The following is a 17,670-nucleotide window of genomic DNA, read 5'->3' on the forward strand; positions in this document are numbered from 1 at the left end:
CTACTTACCAAGTATAATGATTTCTTAATTAAGTCACTGTTGATGAGCAATTCCTATCCTTCTCATCCATGCGGGAGCCTTATAGGATCATTATTTCACTCACTTTACAGGTGAGACATTAAAGCTTAATAACAGTAGCTTTCCTGACACAAGTAAACTTAAACAGCAAAGGTTTTCATGTTTCAAGTCTAACATGATACTTTATGCTACCATATAGACCTACCTTTGCTATCATTACCTTAAATCTAGGAACATGAAAGAAATTTGTTAGATTCAGATTTCTTTACAAGAATGCCAACTTTGTGCCCTGCCAATTGAAAATAATGCACCTTGCTGTTTCTTCAGAAATCAGAAATAAACCAAATGCCCTCCTCCACTAAAAATGTATATATCTGAAAAAATCAGAGAAATCTGATTTACATAGAGAATTATACAGTTATAGCACTATGATTTCACTTTTATTGCCATGGCTACATCATGAAGAATGCTGGACTTTGTAGTTTAGTGATTGAAAATTCTAAATACCCTCCCTAAACTGCAAATCCTATGATCCATAGGATGGAATTGTGGCAGCTGAATTGGAATCATAGAATGACCTGTAACCATGTAGTGTGATTAGACCATACGTTAGGAAGATGCATTTTGTTGTTGTTGTTGTTGTTGTTGTATACCTTCAAATCATTTCAAACTTATGGCAAGATTTGTTCTGAGGGTGTTTGCCTTTGCCTTTCTCAGATGGAAAATAAATACATTTGGGGGGAAATGTGCACAAATAAATAAACAAATTTCCACACAAGGGAGAACAATGACTCACAATCCACTCTGGAAAAGGGACAGAATGAACGTGTTGAAGAGAAACTCAAGAACAAGAGTGACAGATTTCTACATCCCTAGTCAAATCCACAAGGAAAATAATCTTGAAGATGCTTATGTTACATTGCTTTATCTCAAGTGATGGAATCACTTACAAGAAAGCATCTTGCATGGAATAACTAAATCCAGTATTTTTTTCAACAAAACTGCATCTTCAATCAATAATTCCATCTCTGTGATCATCCTTTAATACAATCCTGCTAATGCTATCTGGGTATAGCCACTTTATAATCTGATTGAAGTCATGATTTGAATGTCTCCAGAATTACCATTAAGAAAAATTGTTTCCTTCTCATAAAACTTTATTCGACTCAACATAATGAAATAACTTGGCATACAACTCCATTGACACTCACCCATAACAAAGGCAGTTTAATAAATTAGGATTAACTTAATGTAAAGGAAACTTTATTCTTATTCTTATTCTTATTCTTATTATTATTATCATTTATCAGGATGTTCAAAGAAACCAACTTGGTAAGAAAAACCCCCCAGCAACATCCCTTTCCCCCCATTAAAGCTGTATTTTCAATAGTTTAGTTAAAGCGATGTTGTTTTTCCAACACAAAAAACACAAAATCTTCATAAAATGTTTGAAGCTTCAAATGTGGCTTAGAATAAATTGCATATTCATTTTGTTTACTTTATTTGGGAAGGGATTTTCAAGTGCTGAGGAAGGAATGCCCAAAAGCCAGCTTGGCGTAGTGGTTTGAGTGTTGGATCGTAACTCTGGAGACCAAGGTTTGATTCCCACCTTGTCCATGAAACCCACCGGGTGACCAAGTCACATGCTCTCAGTCTCAGAGGACAGCAGAGACAAACTGAACAAATCTTGCCAAGAAAATCCCACGATAGGTTTGCCTTGCAATCACTACAAGTTGGGAACAATTTGAAGGCACAAAGCAACAAAAGCAGGAGTGGCTGTATTCCTAAGGTGAGATATGCAGACCAGGAAATATCTGAAGGGCTGTCTGATTGACACTCCTGCTTTTGTTCCCCTCCCCACTTAAATATTGATGCATTTGGTCAGGAACCCTTGACATGGGCAGGTTCTTCCTTCTAATCATCCTTCTGCATCAGAGCTTTGGAAAGTGTGGTGGCCCTCCACATGTTGTTGGATTGTATTTAGAGATGCTGATGAGGGATGATGGGAATAACATTCCAGTAATGTCTGGAATGCCACACTTTTGTTCAACCTGGCCCTATACTAATGCAACACAAATGGCAATCCCTTTCAGTCTTAACTCTGTTCATCCATTTGGATTTGCAGTATCTTTGTTTTGTGTGTTGATTCGTTGGTTAGAAAATAAATATTCCTGACCTTATGCATAATTTATTTCTATTTCAGGATAGAAAGTATTATGCCCTAGCAGCTGGTGTAACACAGTACCATTATAATGCAATTAGGCCAACTAAGAACCAACTGCTAGGTAATGAAAATTAAAAGACACAGACTTGATATTGGTAGCAGGTTTATTCTCAGTCTTTTAGAGCTGAGACATGTTGTACCCTTTCTAGAATGTTTGCAACCAAAAATTTCTGAGATCTTACTAAGTACATAAAATAAAGTCAGAGAGACACACTTTTAGTTTTCCCCACAAAATTAGGGATAACATGGGATCTTAGGTACTGGGGGAAGAGGAAGAAGAGGAAGAAAAGGAAATTTTATAATAGCTTGTGTACTTGTCCCATTCTATCAAGTGTTATGTAGTCATCGTGTTTAAATAGGCAACTGAACATGTTACACATACACTAACATTGCTACCTACCCATTGATCAGAACACATGAGCAGGGATGCAGCCATGTGGCTCTGACTCAATAATGTGTGCATATTGTAACCCTATTCCTAAGTACCTGTATATACAGTGTGGATGTTTGTAAAGGAGATGCCTTCATATGTATGACTGCATAATCTGCAACTAATTTCCCTGCATCCTCCCTTTCTCAACTGTTTTTAAAATGTCATGCACCTCTGCCCCATGGTTTCAACTAATGCACACTGTACTTTGAGTTTGCACTCAATTAATTCACCAGGATCCAAGCTGTAGTCGGGAGAAGAGGAGGCAGAATCTTGGGAGTTTATCACATGCTGTTTAAAGTGACTTACCCATTTGCATTAAATTTTGAAGCTGATTTTATCACATGCAGCAGGGGCTGGGTGAGCGCAACCCAGCTGCAGCCCAGGTCCCAGGCATGCTTATCCTGCATCTTTTCAAAAACAGAAGTTTTGAAAAGATGCCAGGGTTGCACTCGCTCAACCCCCAGCACGTTTGATAAAATCTGGCTTCAAAATTAAGTGTGAATGAGGTAAGTTGCTTTAAACAGTGTGTGATAAATTCCTTGATCTTTCCATCAGAACAGGAAAGTAGAAACTGAAATTCTGTCTTATATGAGCAATTTTTTCCTTGTGGCTGCCAAAGGGAATACACCCAACATAGACAACATGAAGAATCCTGATAATTAAAATAAGCTTTCCTTGAGAACATCCCTTTTGAATCTTCATAATCATGTGTTCTCGTTCTCTCTCTCTCTCTCTCTCTCTCTCTCTCTCTCTCTCTCACACACACACACACACACACACACACACAGATGCAGCATCCATACCACAAAAACAGGGACCTTGAAGGCTATTATTTTCACATAGGAGAATTTTCCACCATTGCTACCAGGGTTTCTCCAGTCTAGTATATAATCCATAATGACCAATGAGTTCCTAACAAATTCCTAACTTTATGGCATGTAAAGTGTGTCATTCACTTGAATAAAACTGTTCTAATCTGAACACTTATTCACCCCATTCAACGGTTCTCACTCCATCTATGTCCTGTTTCTCAACCTTTAAAAAGTGTCTAAAAAGATGGGAAGTTTGTAAGGGTTCAGAGGTGATAGCAGCAGCAGAGCAGTGTTTCAATGACCAGACATAAAAAACAAACTGGAATGGTTAAAGAAACTTGAGAAATGGTATGCTAAGTGTATTGAATTTTGAAGTGAATATGTGGAATGGCATGTAAGTTTCATAGCTCTAGGTAACTCCTTTGGCTGGGCCTGGAATAATTCAGCACCCTTGTATGTACCTTCTCCAAGATAAACTGGTTTAGGTATCTTTTAGTAACATATTAATAATGACACCATAAATTCAACTACTATCAGATGGTGCCAAATCAACTATATATAGCTTTAAATGAGCAGCCATCAGAAACTGTCTGAAGCCAGATGGTGGTAAATTGATATTTTAGAATGGTGTTTCAAAAGTCTAGTAAGGTTTTTACAGTTATTATGTTCCAAGTTTGGGGCTAAACTCAGAATAACTATGTCATTTTATTTCATCATAGCAAGGGGGCTTTTAAAAAATAACATCCATGGATTGCACAGTACATTTTACATTCATAATCTGTTCATTTCACTATGACACTGGCACTTTTTATTCTAATAGTTAAAAAGAAGGCATTCTCACATTCACTCTCCAAGGCACAGGGAAACACTGCAGGGATAACAGCAAGTGTTGGTCCTTCAAACTGCTCATGTGGGACTCACAGAAACTGTACACGCTTTTTCAATCTTAGTATTGCAGCTCCAGTTTCTACAATATTCAGCTAAAATCAGTTAGGAATACTTTTTTCCTCTGTGTTTCCTCAGAACATGAGATATGCCAGCCTAAGTCCAATCCTGTGAAATTTAAAAAGCCAGAAAAGCTGTTATTGTAACACATGTATTTGTAGGAGTCCTATTTTCATCGGGCTTTCAAAACCATACATTGGTTCCCTTGACAAAAAAGAAATGAAAAGAAAAGAAAGAAGAAGAAGTCTATAAATAATTCAAACAAACAAACAATAAATACACTGGAAGGAGTCAGATGTATATGTGAATACAAGCTGCCCGCTGTAATCTCTGCATAGGTCAAATAAGTGTGTACATTTACATTACCTTCTCAATGGATGAAGCATGTCATCCTGGCTGTTTCTAAAATGGACTCTTAGTTTAAAACCAAAAGTTGACATCAAGGGACAACCATTTTAATGTCACAGCATCTAAGTCCTGGTTGACATTACAAGAGTGAGTTATGACAGGGCAGCATCTGGTCATAAAACATGATGTATTAAGTATCAACCATGGCTACATTTGTGTATGTCATTCAATCCCACACACACACACACACACACACTCCTTTCAAGACACCATTCTCATCCTGAGATTCCTCCTCTTCACCCTGAGCCTGAAATTCAAATCTCACAATTCTGGCCCAATACCATCTGGATAGCCATATTTTGGCTACTCCTAGACAGCAAAAGTACTGCAAAACACAACACACACTTTCAATCATGATTTTGGCACAGAATCATATCATTGGAAGAGACCACAAGGGCCATCCAGTCCAAGTAGCAACACACAATCAAAGCACTTCCAACAGATAGTCATCCAGCCTCTACTTCAAAAGCTTCAAAGGAGACTACACCATACCCTGAGGCAACATATTCAACTGTTGAACATTGCTCTCACTCTACATTCTTCCTAATATTTAGGGAGAATCTCTTTTCCTGTACTTTGAATTCATTGCTCCATGTTTGGAAAATTCAATACAAGCTTTATGAACATAGAATCTGCAGTGTCAAGCAAGGCAAAAGTCTTGCTCTGCTCATCTCTGCTTGACTTTACAATCCATGAACTGTCCATCATAATTTTCTAGAGATTCGTATGAATTAAAATCATAAAGAAAAAAGTGTCCTACTGATAGACATTTCCTTTTGTAAGTTGTAAATCAAATATTTTACATGCTGCAGATCTGTGGAACAATTATTCACTTCATCACTGCAATTCAAAATTTGAAAAACAACAACAATAACAACAACAACGGAATCCCTGCAACAGTGTTTGTTATTTTTCAGGCAGAATTCAGAGACAGACACAAACAATTCACCAACAGTGAAGTGTTGTATAGATGGCAATCTTATTTACCTGGGGGTAAGTCATATAGAACACAGGAAGGCTAAAAATATTTGTTTACCTTTGAAAACAACAAAATGCTTGCAACTTACTTCTGGTAAACCTGACGTTTTCTTAGTTCTACTCGGTTAAAAAAAACCTTTATAGAAACTTATGTATGACACGAACCAACCACTAATATTTTTGTTAAAATGCCCATATTATAACATGTTTTGCATAATCTTTCACCATATACAATAGATATCAAGACTTGCAGAACACAAGGTACAGTTCTCAGTGTTGCATTCTGAATCACTAGTAATAGTAGACTGACCCATATGTAGTTTTTAACCCAGTGACCCAGTTTTCATACTATTCCAGCAAGCCATATACAGCAATGTTTCATATCATTCCTAGTTACTTGGACGTTAGCCATACTAAACTCAGAAGGATTAACATCTAAGCTTACATGGTATCAGGCTTTTATTTGTTTATGAAGTCCTCACCTTTAAGAATAACCATTCCATAATTTATACAAAAACATATATAACACAGAATGATTGGGTTAGCTACAACAATGTAAACACTGCCTATTCTGCAAAATCTTTTCCAAACCACCCCTTCCATGGGTTAAGTTTGTCAGTAGGTATACCAATTTATTTCTCATCAGGATTATATTCACAGGGCCAGCTTCTATAAGTAAATTGATGTTAAAGTTACACGGTGGAATAACAGTGCTACAATTAGCAGCATTTAAAAACAACAATTCTTCCTTTTCAACTTTACACCCGCCCCCCTTCTAAGTTGTTAGAATACTACCTTTTAAGGTCAGAACACAGCAGTAACATAAATGTGTCTGAAGACAAGGCAAACTAACCCAAAAGCTATCTTTAGGGAATGACGCTGTTAAAATGTTAACTCCTCTTAGTCTTTGTCATACAGTGGTGGGGATTTTCTTCTTCTTTTTAACTTACCAGATGAGTCACCAGATATTTCAAACAGTGTCCTGGCTTGTACTTCCATGAGAAAGCACTCTCTCACTCACTCTTTTTTTTAATTTCCCAGTTGGCTCCGCTCTAGCACAGTGAAGATAATGCCTGCACATCTACCCTGTGCAATTTCCAAGAGACAGAAAATAGCACAATCCTTTTAGCTGCCTCCAGGAATATTACATTCTCTGATGCTGTTGTAAACAGTAACAGTAAAGAACTCTCAACCACTATCCTGTGAGAATGCCAATGTCACCCTCCCCCTTTTTTTTTCCAGGGCAATGGTTTCTTCCAACACTGTGTCAATCTACCTGATTATGTTCTTTTCTAATCAGTAATCTTTGTTTTCTCTGCAACTGCTGAACCTCCTGTTTATGTGGGAGTTTTGCAAGGAGGAAGCAGCAACAAGCTAACAGGGCTATGCAAGAACCAGAATAAGTGGAGGTGGAAATAGAAGCACCCAAAAGCACTTGGATTGTCCTTAATTTAAACCCTGTCTATACCGAATGAATGAGCCAGAGTTTTTGAGAGAGACTAATCCCATGGTGCCCAGCTGGTTGAAAGTGTGTTAAGTCCTTCAGAAATCTTATTTAGTGGCTCAGAGTATTAACTTTAAATACTGGGGAGTGCGGGGAGAACTGTGAAATTCTAACCCAATTTACCAAATGTTTTGTCATCAAAACACCTGTCCTCACCTATCATAATTATGTATTTCTTTTTCATCTCAGTGCAGGTGCATATGTTTTGTGTTGTGCTGTATATTCTTGCAGAGTTTCTAGTAAAATGTCCATTGTGTAAGAAGGAATCAGGATTTAAAACTACAATGTCCAGGGGCATTCTCAAAATTCTCTACTGTATCTAAAAGCAAAGAAATGGGGGGGGGGGTACATCTACACTCCAGAAATAATTCAGTTTGACACCCCTTTAATTGTCATTGCTCAGTGCTGTGGAATTATAGGATTTGTAGTTCCATGCAATATTTAACCTTCTGTGAGAGTGCTCTTGTGCCATAACAAACTATAAACCCCAGGATTTCATAAGCATGAAGCCAAGGCAGTTAAAGTGGTGTCAAATGGCATTATTTCTGAAGTGTAAATGCAGCCTCAGAGGAGCCAGAATTCTCCAACACTTTTCCCAAGGTAAGGCTGAAGATTAGAAATGACCCTAGGACAACACCTCTCTTCCCTTCTAGTTTATTTATTTGTTGCTGTATTGCTGAAGTGCTAGTAGCACACAGCAATAACTGTGTTGGTAGTCTAGATATAATTTTGCATGATTTTGCACCACCACAATGATCAACTATATCACTGTTCTGGGATATGCAGGGAGGAGAACAGGGGACAGTGGCAAGTGCCACAAAAGACTATGAAGAAAAGAGCAGCTTCCTCCCCTCCCCCAAGAGGAAGTGGGAGAGGAAAAAAATCTTCTGAAGTACTTAACTTGGAGAAATTTCACCTCACAATATGTCTAGCTAAGCAGTTTTACATATACAGTGTGTTTAACTTCTTCAAACATCTTCTTCCCATGCAAAAACCTATACTGTGCATTACTGTCCTCCCCAAATAAAATAATATCTAACAAGAAATCATATTTACTCAGAAGTAAGCCCAACGAGTTCTATGATATGCTCTCAGGCAAGTGTGTATACCATAGAAGCTTTGCTGCATATTGTCACCTTAAGTTCCTTCAGAACCTTATTGCATTGCAAAAATAAGATGAGAGACAGTGAGGAAGAAGTGGTTTTCTTTTTACCTTGCCATGTACTCTCAAAGTATTTCCTTTCCATGCCTTTGTCATTCTGGAATAATCTATCTGGCAAGCAAGATCACACTGAGGTTTGTAGTCTGTTGTGGCATCAGAGCTCTCTGATAGAGAGGGGAGGTAAATAGAAAGCCGCTTCTATCTTGCTCATCTTAGGTGCCAAGAATATGGCACAAAAGAAGCAGCCAGAGGCCATTCCCACCCCAATCGCTCAGGGACCATAGCGACTGAATACCGTGGTCCCGACAGGAGTGGCTTTTCACTGCTCTTTTTTGCAGCAGCTTTGGGGCATGTTAGCTGGCTTCAAAGCAGCTTCCGGCCATTTCGGGGCACGCATTGTATAAATGCCTAGCCCTCAAAGCGTCCGGAATCTGCTTCATTTGGCCCATCTGCTTCAGGCCTTACTTTTGTAATGTGATAAGGCTCAGAGAGATTTCTGGATCTAACATGCTCAAAGTTTCCAGATATAAAGTTCAGGTTGGAAGGCTTCACAGCTTTTCTCCTGTTGCATGTCTCCCAGCATAGATGCATCTATTAGATTCTTACCTGTCAGGTATCATCTACTACTGTCCCTCAGGACCTGTATTCTAAACTCCACACCCTGTTCTGCCCAGAACTGTCCTTTAGCTTTCAGGCTACACCTGCTGCTGAGTCACAGGATCTGAGTCTCATGAGGGCTATTAAATATGTATCCAGTATTTTCACTTTTTGATGGAGAACTTGGAATGGAAAGCGTCTAATGACATGCTGAAAACAGGATAACATTTCTTAGGAAAGTTATGTTGAAAAGAAGCAGGCTGCTATGTTGAGAAAATACACCCCAAACAATAAGAAATGAAGTTTAGAGCCCTGATCTATACTGCTTGGGCTGACAGAGGAGATTATCACATGGAGAGGATTGCGCCCCTTATCCTGTCCTACCCTAGTTGTCCTATTTGTGCGATTGGAGGAAAGATTATCACACACTGCATGCTTATCCCATTCTTCTCCCATACATGAAGTGTAATGGACCCATCATTTGGTATTAATGGGAGTTTCCATTTGTGATGACTGGTCTCCCAGTCACCTGAGGACTTCTCCTGAACTACAAAGGGTTAATCTGGGAGGAGGTACATGCTAATGAGAGATGACATCACATGCTAATGAGCTGTGGCATCATAGCTGACGTAAGGCTCACTTGGCCAATCACCAGTGCCAGAGCGGCAGTTTCAAAAGATTCCTAGAGAGGGCTTTAAATACCCCTGTAGGACCATGTGTCCTTCGTTCTCCATCTTGGCTTTGCTTGGGGAAACCAGAGGCTTGTCTTTGTCCTCTGAGCAGCCGGAGGACCGGCTCAGGGATGCAGGTAGAGTTGGCAAGGAGCCAGCTCCCTGATTCCAAGAACTCCACAAGGACTACAAATCCCATCATTGTGTGAGTAGTTCAGGAACAGTGTTAGTCAGGACGTGTAGGTCTTTTTGTTATGTTTATCTAATAGCTTGCCTGAAATGAATATCTTTGTAACTGTGTTTTCTGAACTGCAAGGCAAGGAGGCCTGGCATGAGTGATACCTTTCTATTCTATATTATTTCTTTAAAATAAACTCTTTCTTTTAAAAGCATCTGCTATCTCTTTGCTCCTGTACACGTGCCTTAACTCGGTTACTGATTGCTCTGGGTTAGTACAGAAAGAAACTAGAGGTCCCAGCAAGTCTCAGTGTGTGCTGGGGGGGGAATTTGGACAATTCACTGAGTGGTGGCAGCGGAAAAATAGTTCTTTTTAAGGGATTCCCTGGGAATAAGGACCACGCACAGGGCATTGCTCTCAAGGAATCATCACACCATTAATACCAAATGACGGGTCCATTACACTTCACAGATGAGAGAAGAACAGGATAAATTCACAGTGTGTGATAATCTTTCCCCCGATCATGTGAATAGGACAAGATAAGGATGGGAGCAATCTGATTGCTCCCATCATTTTCTTCCATGTAATAATCTCCAGAGTTTCCCTCAAGAGAGTAACAAGAACTGAAGTTTCATGTCAGCTCTCTCTTGCTGCACCAAGGATAGTCATGAGCAAGGATGTGCAGGGCTGGTTCAAGATCATAAGAAAATTTCTCTGGACTGCCATAATAAGAAAGCTTAATTTTACCTGGAGGTTGACAATTACAAAGAGTTCAGCCTGGCATCTCAGGAACATACAGCTCCCACCCCACAGTATTTTAGTCAGCAGAAGCAATGAACTAGAGTTAATTTGTTTTGCAGAGGTTATGTAAATCTTTGAAGACATTTCCCAATGGCATTTGTTCCCTTCTAGGGAACTGGTTATTTTAAAGTTCTAACCCTGGATTCTCACTTAAGTATATAAATTTACTTTTTAAAAAAGAAGGATTAATCTGTGACAGAGACCAAATATCACACTTGAAAACCCATCACTGACCTCTTGATCCCTGGACTATATCAGTGGAAGGGATATTGAGAAGATAATGCTGAAACTCCTAAATGGAGTTTCTCTAAATGGGGAATAACGATTTATGCTGGTAATCTACTGGAGTTTACCGAGAGCGAGGGAATGAGAGGAAGAGAGAGGCATAGAGGGGTGTGATGGAAAAATTGCATTCATCTGAGTAGGTTTAAGAAGTAATCATCTGCAACTTTTTGTGTAAAATTGAGCCTGGATTTTTTTTTAAAAAAAAGGCTTAGAAAACCAATGCAAGCAAAACCATCCAGAGAGTAAATAGAATGGTTAAAATCTTTTTTAAGATAAATACTTAACATTTTAAAAAAATGTTTATTAAACTCACACAGCATGGAACCCCCCTTTCCCCTTTTTGCTGTGTTAAGTACTCATTGTATTGGTGACTGCATATACGTGTTAGAAAAAGGTCCCTATCCCACTTTTAATTGTGATTTGAATATAACTGTTACAATGGTTATCTAACACAGCTTCACTGAAATTTAATCTGGTTAAAATATAGCATGTCAAAATACTGTTTCCTTATACTGAAAATATACATTTTTTTCTCATGAAGACAGCAAGTTGAATCAGTCCATTTTGGTGCACTAAGAAATTAATGGAAAAATACAAAATTATATTCAAGCATTCAGCGGTATCCAGCTTGTTTTATTGGACTTAATTTTTTTCCCTTTAATGAAAGAACACAGATATATGTATATGCTACACAGTTATAGCTCTTTAATAATGTTTTAAAAGGCAGCATGGCATAGTGGTTTGAATGTGGGACTACAAGTCTGGAGACCAGAGTTCAATTTCTAGCTCAGCCATTAAACCCACTGGGTGACCTTCGGTAAGTCATATGTTCTCAGACTCAGGGGAAGGCAAACCTTCTCTGAACAAATCTTGCCAAGAAAACTACATGATAGGGCCTTAGAGTCACTATGGCCTGTTACAGACTGCCAAAATAAAGCTGTTTTGGGTCTCTTTGGAGATATGCTATTTAAATGATGCATGGGTCCTAAGAATTTGGAGGTTGGGCCAAAGCCACACTCCATTCCTAAGCACTGGAGTGCAGCTTTGGTGCAGCTTCCGGATTCTTAGGATGCATGCATCATTTAAACAGCATACCTCCAAAGAGACCTGAAGTAGCTTTATTTTAGCAGTCTGTAACAGGCCTATAAGTCAGAAATGACTTGAAGGAACACAAGAACACTTGCCATAGCTCCATGCCATGAAATCTTTGCATTAAATTGAGATATTTAGAATTTTCTGCCTAAGACATTTACTGTTGTAGTTCAGGGATGTGGACTTGGAAATTTGAAGTCCTTCCCCAGTCTATAAATCCCAGGAATCATTCAGTATTGTGGCAATCTGAAGTTTGTAAACAAGTAGAAGTTAAAAGCCAAACAACAACAACAACAAAACTCAGTGGTCTATTGTTTGTGTTGGGCTATGACTCAGGAGACCAGGTTTGGAGCAACTTTAAAAGGGGATTTTTCATGGGTTTTTGGGACTATATGCCCATGTTGTAGAAGAGTTTATTCCTGACATTTCACCAGCCACAGATGCTGGCAAAACGTCAGGAATAAACTCATCTAGAACATGGCCACATAGCCCAAAAAACCATGAAAAATACCCTTTTAAAGCTGCTCCAAACCTGCTGATACTTCCCTTCTGTGCTTGTCAGAAGCACAGAAGTACCTTTGTGGTTATGTAAATTTACAGCCAGCCCTTCCCTTACGTGAGGATCTGTTCCGGAAACCCCTATCCCCCCATTTAAGGGAAATACCATGTATAGTCAAGTCCCATTGAAAACAATGGAGCTTGTGCATACAGCGTGGCACAGTGCAGTATGCACACCACAGATGCATGCACCATCGCTGCTTTTGGTGCATGGCTTCAGCGTAAGCTGAAAGCCGCATATGGCACCCCCACATATGATGCGGGCACACTGAATTCAGATGATGAATTTGCTATTAGTATACAGGATGCTATGTATCATCTACAAAGCAAGAATAATCACTTAGCCTAACGGATCAAAACTTAGTCTTAAAATCACTATTAGTATATTTAGATTTAGCATAAAAGAACATTAAAAGGATACATGGTAAAGAACATAAGTAGAGTATTATTTGGTACTCTGAACACTTAGGGTACCTGTTGCTGACATAAGCAGGTCACATGAAGTAAGGCAAACAATCGTGGAATCCTTTCCCTTACTTTGTTTCTCCTCTGGGCCTAGTGGGGATTTCTATGTGAAAGCCTTATAACAGGATGTTGTAAAGATCTTTTTTTTTAACCTCCTGGTGTGTTTGTGGTAGTAAACAAACAAAATATTTCACATATACTGTACAGCACAACTGGCAGAATAAATAGTGATCAGATTTTAATTTGTGCTGTGGTTCTCATTGCAGATTCTGATACATGATAAGACTGTGAGAGTATAGTAGCAGCAGCTGAGTGCTGAAGTAAAAGAAGTGTGGTGGTGATAATAACAGCAGCAATAACATTCTCCAGAATCCCCACTTGTCACTTCTGGCATATGTAAGTGAGCTGAAGAGACATGACATTTTAAAAAAGGACAATGGACAAAGTCTCAAGAGAGGGAACATTTGTCATGGCATGTGCCCATTTTCAATCCTGATCAAAAGGTTTTGAAGGTCTGTATACAAATCCCTAAACAGTCTATTTACCAGAGATCAGATTGGGTCACCACAAGAAGCAAACCTTTTCTAAAGTTTGGTTCAGGATTTCTCTGAAAGAATTAGAATTATGGTCTATTTCCACCACTGCTTAAGCAAACAAGATAACAAAATCTATTGGAGAAAGGTTTCTATAAATTCCATCAAGGCTTGAAAGGAATGGCAGAGTAACAGCTTTAAAAAGGACAAGTTCGAAAGTGCAACTGTATGTCGATAAGGCTTAACTCAGAAAATATTGAATCACTGCACATATTGCTTCATTGTAAACTAGGAAAACAGTCCAAGCTTTTCCAAATGAGACAGTTATTATGGGCAAATGAATTTGTCCTTGATCTGCAATTGACATCATGATTTAACTGCCTAGATGAGAAAATAAAATTTTGCATTTCAGTTTTTGGGGTGGGAGTGAGGGAAGAGAATAGTGTGAGCCAAATAACTGAGGCATTGGAAAGGTACACACACACACACACACACCATCTATCAGTTACTGATATATAGATGAGTGGCATTAAGACAGAAAATAGGTCTGAACTGAAGCTTTGCTCAAATAGTAAGTCAGAAATCTAAACAAAATAGTGGTCCCTCAGTATTTGTGGGGATCTGTTCCAGACAAAATCTGCAGATGCTCAAGTTTCATTGTCCTCAGTAGTGGCATGGCCACATGGCAGCACCACCATTGGGAACAATAGGGTTTCACCTCATGATCCTACCTCCTTCCCTCTCTGCTTTCCCCTGAGGCGACGGGCATCAAGGGACCCCCACCACTGCCATTTCTTCCTGTTCCTTCTTCCTCCTCATCTTCCTTCACAGCTTCCTCCCACCTCCTCCTGCCTCTTCCTCTTCCACAGCTTCTTCCTTCCTCCTCCTCCTCCTCCTCCTCCTCCTCCTCTTTGCCCTGTCAGTTCCACTGCTGCCGCCGCCTCCCTCCTTCATCCTCCCTCTTCTTCCTCTTTGCCCTACCACCTCCTCCACCACTACTGTCACCTCCCTCTTCCTTCCTCCCCTTCGCTTTGCTGCCTTTTCCCCTGCTGCCGCCTCCCTCCTCCTCCTCTGCCATTGCCCCCAGGCTTGCCACCCATGGATGCTCAAATCCATGGATGGCAAGTACACAAATACAGAAGGCGTACTACAATATCTTATGTATTAAAAGTGCTATTTTCCATGCCATACCATGTAGTGCAAAATAAATAAATAAAATTATTACTTCCAGATGTACTGTCCTTTCAGTGTTGGACAGATAATGGCTTGCCATCCACCAACTACCAGTTAAATTCAGAGGAGTAACTAATTTGTTAAAAGAATGAATTCAATGGTCTTTAAAGGTAAGTCTATGAATTTAGGATTTGTGATGAGACCAACAGAACTTTTCCACTTTATTATAGGTCCAGAAACATGATCCTTTACACCTGCTCTGAATGTGATTCACATGCCTCAGGTGATACAGGAAAACTTTATGTTGGTCTGGGTGGTGAAATACCCAAGTAGTCCTGATATGGTTATTACTATCACCACATTATTTATCATAAGATAATACACCAATCCATTTCATTTATATATTTATCTATCAAATTTCATTTCCTGCCCTTCTAGTACCTTACACTATTTAGAATACCTAACAACAATTAAAGCAAGAAATACAATTCATTTTGAAATATACACACACACACATACACACACACTAAAAAAAATGTTGCATTTTTAAAAGGGGAAAATATAAATGTATAGTGAGATGTGATGGCTCAGTGGTTAAGATGCTGACTCTGACACCTGCAAGATAGGCAGTTCGAGACCCAAGTGCCACGTGATGGAGTGAGCTTCGAGACCCATGTGCTAAATGATGTCACTAGTCCCAGCTTCTGTCAACCTAACACTTTGAAAGCAAGTAAACATTCAAGTACAGTCTGTGTAGTCAATCTTTGACAATGAGTCGTCTATGACAATGCTGGCTCTTCAGCTTAATAACAGAAATGAGCACTAACCTCTACAGTTGAACATGATTTGACAATCTTATCAAAGGGAAAACCTTTACCTTTACTTTTTATAAAATGTATCCATCTGATAAAATCAATAGCTGCCTAAACAATAACAATTTTGCTGTATGATGAAACATTATAAGAAAAGGTGCCAAAGAGATCCACCAATTGGGTGGCAATGGGTGAAATAATCTGATATTCTTTGCCAACAATTTGCTGTAGATAGTATGGGTGAACATGCCAGAAGCCCAATGACACCAATGATCATGGACCAAATAAAAGCCTCCCATCATCCTCTCCTGAAACATTCTAGGTGCTACTGCTGGTAGAACTGTCAATGTAAAAAAAATAATAATTAAATAACTACCTATCTTTCATACTAAATAAATTACCAAAGTATTTTGTTTGGAAATGTTCAGACATTTACCACTTTCCCCCTACGTATGTGTACTCACTGTATGCAGTATGTTATTAAAATTCAGTTATATCCTTTCTTTAAATTTTAGATGCATCAACCAGTAAATAGAAATGTAAAAGAACAGGCATATCATTTTTAACTGGAAACAAATTTCCTTCAGGATCTCACAGAATACCAAGTGGTGCCCTTTTAAGTGGATCAATCACTGGAGAACAGTTTCTGTTGAAGAAATTACTTTAGGTTAGCTTGTACAAAAATAAATACACTGAGCACTTATGGACATAATAATTGAAGCTATCCCTCTTCCTATGGAAAAGCTACCCAAACATTGTTTAAAATGTGAGTCTCCAGGGCTCACAGCTCAATCCCGTTTTCCCCACTGTAATTTAGTTTGTGCACATTCAAGAATTTTGAGAAAAACTGGCAAACAGACACTACACATTGATTTTAATCAGTAGTCACCTAAAGCAGAGGTGGGAATCCAGACAGCTACCTTAAGCATGTCTGCTGAGCATGCTTTACTAAACATTTTACAACTACCCCCCCCACACACACACACAATTGAAACTACATATAACTCTTGATAAGTATCCCCTATTTTTCTAAAGCAATTTACAAAATGAGGCTAATGCTTCTAGGTAACATCTTTGGAATCAGATATGCAGGTCTTTTGAACCAGGCCCAACTTTCCTTAGCTCCTCCAGTCTGTTGTATTGGGCAAGTATATTGTTTTCATACACTGTTTTTTCTTTGTTATTGTTTTATTATTATTGTTCTTATTTTGCTTGTTATTAACCTCTGAATGAATATGGTCCTGGAGAGCTCTCATTTAGTAAAATAAAAAGTGGATTATTATCCCTTCAATAGTAGATCCACTGGATACCCCTGGATTGCAACAACTATCATCCTCCAAATGCCATTAGCAATGCTGGCTAGTGCAACAACAGTTGGAGTGCCACACACTTCACATTTCCGGTTTATTTTAAGAATAAGCAGAGAAACAATATAAATCATTTTTGAATTATTGAGACATTAAGGTCACACCTATCCCTCAGAATGCAACAGCTATAACAATAAGGGAGGTATGACATATTTTTTATAGTTTTTGTGGGTTTTTCAGGCTATATGGCCATGTTCTAGAACAGTTTATTCCTGATGTTTCTGTGGCTGGCATCTTCAGAGAATGTTGGCACAGAAGAGAGCGGGGTATACACACACACACACACACACACACACACTGAGTGACCTGTGTAGGGAGGAGTGATTTCCATGTTAATCTGTGTATTGTTCTGTTGTTGAATGGCAAGGCCTCAGGGTGGGAGGATATGCAAAGAGGATTAGTGGCGGGATACAAACTGCCGCTTTGCGGCGCTTCCCCGCTGCCACCGTTTGCTCCGTGCGGGAGCTGCAGCAGCCAAACCGCGCAGCATCCGCGCGGAGCAAAAAAGAAGCTCCATTTCGGAGCTTCTTTTTGCGGCGCCTCTATGACGTCGCGAGGCACCGCTGGCGCATTCGCGACGTCATAGGCCCCGCGACACGTCTGGACGCTATGCGTCCAGTACGTAAAGATGGCGGCGCCCATGTGGAAGGGGCG

At 39.3% G+C, this 17,670-nt stretch overlaps 1 protein-coding gene across 8 annotated transcripts in view; it reads right to left on the reverse strand.

Annotated features, from left to right (window-relative positions):
* LOC149319486 (dystrophin-like) overlaps positions 1-17,670 on the reverse strand; it is a 1,434,671-nt gene that overhangs the window by 1,141,998 nt on the left and 275,003 nt on the right. Inside the window, exon 1 of one of the 8 annotated variants that reach the window (XM_089511812.1) lies at positions 6,769-7,135. The exons of the other annotated variants lie outside the window; for them this stretch is intronic. Coding sequence (XP_089367938.1) covers positions 6,769-6,817 — 49 coding nt within the window. The 5' untranslated portion in view covers positions 6,818-7,135. Of the gene's footprint in view, positions 1-6,768; positions 7,136-17,670 lie in introns of those variants that run through there. 8 annotated transcript variants of the gene reach the window in all.

This window comes from Sceloporus occidentalis, unplaced genomic scaffold, assembly GCF_023333645.1.
Source record: "Sceloporus occidentalis isolate IW3139 unplaced genomic scaffold, rSceOcc1.0.p SCAF_2, whole genome shotgun sequence".
Lineage (NCBI taxonomy): Eukaryota > Metazoa > Chordata > Lepidosauria > Squamata > Phrynosomatidae > Sceloporus > Sceloporus occidentalis.